The 5,437-nt window shown below is 35.7% G+C and overlaps 1 protein-coding gene across 1 annotated transcript; it reads right to left on the reverse strand.

Annotated features, from left to right (window-relative positions):
* Positions 1-265: 265 nt before the first annotated feature.
* LOC25482614 (pentatricopeptide repeat-containing protein At5g39710) lies at positions 266-2,043 on the reverse strand. Its single transcript, XM_024774519.1, has 2 exons — positions 1,815-2,043; positions 266-1,011 (listed from the first exon to the last, which is right to left on the reverse strand). Exons 1-2 carry the CDS (start codon positions 2,041-2,043, stop codon positions 266-268), a joined length of 975 nt encoding a protein of 324 aa, XP_024630287.1.
* Between the last annotated feature and the right edge of the window lie 3,394 nt (positions 2,044-5,437).

The following is a 5,437-nucleotide window of genomic DNA, read 5'->3' on the forward strand; positions in this document are numbered from 1 at the left end:
CCACACAACTCTCTCCTGTACCACATCATGAACTGTTTTTCGAACGAACCTGATTCAGTTTTCAAAGTATGATTCTCAAGTTTCACAAGAAATTCCTCTAAGAGCACAACTGCCTCTCTGTGCCTATCTAGGCGAAATAGAGCCTTTATTAACAGATAATATGTAGCCGAGTTAGGTGCTGGCCAGTTGTGCCAACCACTTCTGTTGTTCATCAATTTAAGAACGCAACTGGCTTCATCCGAAAATCCATTGCTACATAAACTGGCTATGAAGCATTAAAAGCCAACACACTGACATTCAACTGATTATATATAGCATGGTAAAATGCTGTCTTTGCTTCATTGAAGCATTCCAACCGAAACAGCTCGTCAATGATGACGTGGTAGGTTATAGAACTCAGCTTAAGACCTTTAAATTGCATTTCTGTTAAAAGCTTATGCGCTTTATCAAGCTGTTTGGCCCTTAGATGTGCTCGAATCATAACAGTGTAAGTCAAGACAGTTGTTTCTTTCAACAATGTTTCTTGATGTTTGTCAATCAAAAACAAAGCCAATTTAGACCTTCCGGTGTTCACATAACCGTTGATGACGGAAGTTAAAATGAACTGATCAAGACTGATACCATTGGCACGCATTTGATGGAAAAAAGACATTGCTTCCTGAACCTTGCTCTCATTCATTAAACTGTCGACAAGAATGGTGTATGATATTAGATTTGCAGTACTTCCTAGCAGACCTAGAAGCTTAATACACTTGTCAGATTGACGAATTAGACTGAAATCCGCCATCAAACTATTCAAGATAATAAGGTTTTGGTTGAATCCTTGTTTCAACATAACAGGGATAAGTGCTAAAGAAACTTCAATCATGCCATTTTTTGAAAAAGAGTTGATAATTGAACCCAAAGAAGTAATATCGAGTTGCGTAACGCAACTCGATATTACTTCTTTGGGTTCAATTATCAACTCTTTTTCAAAAAATGGCATGATTGAAGTTTCTTTAGCACTTATCCCTGTTATGTTGAAACAAGGATTCCAGCCAAACCTTATTATCTTGAATAGTTTGATGGCGGGTTTCAGTCTAATTCGTCAATCTGACAAGTGTGTCAAGCTTCTAGGTCTGTTAGGAAGTAGTGCAAATCTAATATCATACACCATTCTTGTCGACAGTTTAATGAATGAGAGCAAGGTCAATGTCTTTTTTCCATCAAATGCGTGCCAATGGTATCAGTCATGATCAGTTCATTTTAACTTCCGTCATCAACGGATATGTGAATACCGGAAGGAAACTACTGTCTTGACTTACACTGTTATGATTCAAGCACATCTAAGGGCCAAACAGCTTAATAAAGCGCATCAGCTTTTAACATAAATGCAATTTAAAGGTCTTAAGCTGAGTTCTATAACCTACCACGTCATCATTGACGAGCTGTTTCGGTTGGAATGCTTCAATGAAGCAAAGACAACATTTTACCATGCTATACATAATCAGTTGAATGTCAGTGTGTTGGCTTTTAATGCTTTCATAACCGGTTTATGTAGCAATGGATTTACTTACGGATGAAGTCAGTTGAGTTCTTAAATTGATGAAAAACAGTAACCATAAACAATAGATGAGAGTATGTAACAATTTGGTCTATAACGACGCTTTAGCATCCTGTTGTAAAGCTTCATAGCTTCGCCAATATGACCAATCTTACAAAAACCATGAATCATGGTTCCGTACATAATAACATTGGTGTAGATGCCTTCATGAACCCCTTTTTCGATATCCTTAATGATCCTTCTAGCTTTACGAACACCATACAAATCATACAGACAATAACAATGATCAATGTGCCAACAGTAATCTCATTCATTGTATCTGGGATATTCTTCATTGACAAGTAATTGGCAAATTGAAACCCTTCTGAAGGATTGTTGATGGCAAAACCCTTTATATGGGTCGTAACCGAAACCGTATCAATTTCAAGACCAGACTTCACAAACAAGGATAAACAGGACACAGCATTTTCCACAAACCATAAACGACACATAGAGTTCATTGTGACATTGATTGTGAATTCATCGTAGCACTTATGATTGTAAATCAGATATTTTCCAATAGTAAAAGCCTTACAGAAGTTTTTTTCTTTCATCAAAGGATGTAGAAACTGATTGAACTTCTTGATCGGAGGTCTCGGTTTCTTCAAGATCATACTTCGAATCTTGCTCTGGATCACTTCAACTGGAGGAGAATATGAAGATGAAGATGAAGATGAAGATGATGAAGAAGATGAAGATGAAAGAAATCGTTTAACTAGATGGAAATGCATTGTTCCGCCAAGAAGAAGAAGATGAAGATAAGCTGAAAATAAGCGCGTTTCGGCGAAGAAGAAGAATAAGAAAATAAGCTGTGTGTTGAAAATCGTTTAACTAGATGGAAATGCATAACCTATTTTTAATATTTTATATTTAAATAAGTTGAACTAACTCTCACTTCAACTTATTTTATATTTTTAATTTGTATGTTTATCTAATCTAATTCTTTTATAATACTCATAATAGTTTAGTTTAAGTTAGAAAATGTAGAATAGAATTTTTAATATGCACATGGTTTCAAATTTCAATATTTTTAAATTTGCATTAACATATAATTTTAAACCCTATTATAAAATACAAAACAACCCAAAATAAAATTAAAATATGTGAAAAATTACTAAAGACAATAAAATATGCTTATTTAAAAGTTAATTTTTTACTCTAAATTATAAAATTAATAGGAAAATATTTAAATTTAATTATCATTTACATTTAAATTATAAAGAAATGAATTTATTTTTCTTAAATGGTGGTTCAAAATTTATAAGTAGAAGTTTGGACCAAGAGCTTTGAGGTTCTAATGTACGGAAGAACATCGCGGAGATGAAAGCATGAGACGAGATGTTAAGTGGTGAAGCTTATGGGTGTCCACGATTGGTGAACCTTTGCAAGTTGTTTTTGGAACTAAAAAGCAACCAGATAGTTGTGATGTGTTCTGGGAATCGTGGTTTGATTAGGAAGGATTCTAAGTATAAGTACTAAGTCATCAGGAGGTAAACTCAACCGTCAAGTAAGTGATAATAATTATTCGAAGGGAAGGCAGTACGAGTACATGACAAGTCGGTCTTGTGAACCAACCTTGAGAAGTAACGAGAAGTGCAAGGTTGTTCCGTGTGATCGCAGCATGAGAAATTCATAAAAATAAGTAATGGAAGTGGTAACCGTGTAACGTGAAGTTTCACTCGTCTCAATGGATTGATGTCTATGGCTAAAGTCGATTGATGGAATCAGAGTGGCGCAACAGATTTTGATCGGTAAGGATTTTAATGGTATCCACGGAGCCCTGAGTTTAATAGTAAGAATCTTCACAAGGAATGATAAGAAAAGTCACACCTAGTAATACAGTTTTAATGAGGAACATTATGAGATGAGCAAGGAGTTCTCGAAGCATTAAGTTTAAAGTAATGAGACTTATATAGTCCGAGAAAGATATGATAGAAGTATAATGGATGTGTCCTCATCCGAGTAAGTCAAGAAAGATTGGAGTCACCTCAAGTGTAGTAATCGGGTTGCTTAGTTGGTGATGTCGAATACGCGCAAGAACGGTCAGTCGGCTAGAAAAGGGTATGTACTAAGACAAGAGAAATACATGTAAGATTCAGAAGGTTCTTCTTGCGACTCAAAGTAATGATCGAGTCATCAAGTGTGATAATCGGTATTCGAAGAAGAGATACCACTCAGGAGAAAGTAACAATACTCGAGCATTATTCGAATATGATGTTCGAAGATTCAGATTCATCATTCTTGGAGCAAGGGAACGAGATGTCGCCATGTGGATCAAGGATCCTACATGATTTATGTTATGCGGTAACGTGTGTTTGAAATGTACACATAAGTTAAGACGAAATAGGAAAGAATCTACTTTTGAAGTTGAGAGTTCTAACACGAAGGAAGACGCGGTTATTTAATTTTTACATGACGCAAATCATGCCCTCTTATGTCATGCTTGTTAAGTGATAACGATACTTGCTATAATATTGTCGGACCATGATTTTATGAGTCCTAGAGTTAAGATACATATTGGGGACTTGGAATTGAAAATTATGTTAAGACACGATTCTTGCATCTCTGAAACTGATGCAACACGCCATAAGCGAGTAAACTCACTTAAGGCGTGCAAACTCCAGAGCCAACTCGCCATTGGGGAGCTTGGGGCGAGTCACACAACTTTTTCAAGATGTATTGACTCGTCCTGTGGTTCTAAAGTACCGTCATGAGCTCAGTTTCACAATGTTTTTTTTTTAAACTAGATACCTTTTCATTCCAAGGACCCATGCGTTAGTATTTAAAGTTTTCTCAAAGGAAACACATTGATGTAGTAAATCCGCAAGTGCACGGTTTACCGGTGTAGTAATAAGTGTATCGTTCCGACAGGGAGTTGTTGAATTCAATTAACTTTTATGGATGATTAGAAGAAAGTTCAGTTGAAAAGTTGAGATTTTTAACGGTTTAAAAACAATAATAAAAAGCGCCTTGGGATTATTGGTTCGTCATGGTGACAAATTCTTCACAGACCAAACCCTAAACCTAGAACTTTATGTTGGACCTACTTTCTAAAGACATGTTTCTCCTTGGCCTATCATATCTCCTTTTGGTTTCAGTGAGTCTGTTCCTCTAGCAACAACGCCTATTCTCATGGTTGATTGCTATTGGAATCCTTGAAGAACGAAACTTTATTTTCTCAAGGTTTGCTAGATTATTCTCATGTTTCGCAATCCTTGTCTAATTTCACTTCTTCCAATATCAAAACTTCTTCTTTCGATGCTTCGCTTTGATATTTGTGATGATGAATTAACAAGCACTAACCCTCCGCTGTCGCATTATGAGTTTGATACTTGTTAATTCATTATAAAAACGGTGAAATTAGATTAGAAAGTAAATTTACATCAACTTAGGGTTCGAGGTTTGGTTTGATTATGATCAGGTCATTAGACTCATCCAACAATCCCAAGACAAGAAGAGTCTACTCACTAATGTTCATTGTAGACATAGAAGAGAAGAAGAAGAACATAAAGTAAAATGATCGGGTAAAATCGCAAGTGCACGGTTCTACCGAAGTAGTAAAAAGAGAGTATCGTTCCGACAGGGAGTTGTTCAATTAAATTAACTTTAGTTGATGATTAGAAGAGGTTAAGTTGCAAAGTTGGGGTTTTCAATTGGTTGAAAGAAAATATAATAATAAAAAGAGTCTCGAGATTATTGGTTCATCATAACGACAAATCCTTCACAAACCAAAACCTTAAACCTAGAACCTTATGTTAGACCTAATTTCTAAAGACCGGATTCTCTTTAGCCTCCTATATTTCCTTTCAGTCCTAATGAGAGTGTTCTTCTAGCAATCAAACCTATTTCGCTGAT

This window comes from Medicago truncatula, chromosome 1 (genome assembly GCF_003473485.1).
Source record: "Medicago truncatula cultivar Jemalong A17 chromosome 1, MtrunA17r5.0-ANR, whole genome shotgun sequence".
Taxonomy (NCBI): Eukaryota; Viridiplantae; Streptophyta; class Magnoliopsida; order Fabales; family Fabaceae; genus Medicago; species Medicago truncatula.

What these genes read in the sequence shown, in the direction of transcription:
- LOC25482614 (XM_024774519.1), bottom strand. Translation starts at nt 2,043, where the DNA reads ATGAACTCTATGTGTCGTTTATGGTTTGTGGAAAATGCTGTGTCCTGT. An exon ending in ATTGATCATTGTTATTGTCT is followed by an intron (nt 1,012 to 1,814) that starts GTATGATTTGTA and finishes TCAACATAACAG; the next exon opens with GGATAAGTGCTAAAGAAACT.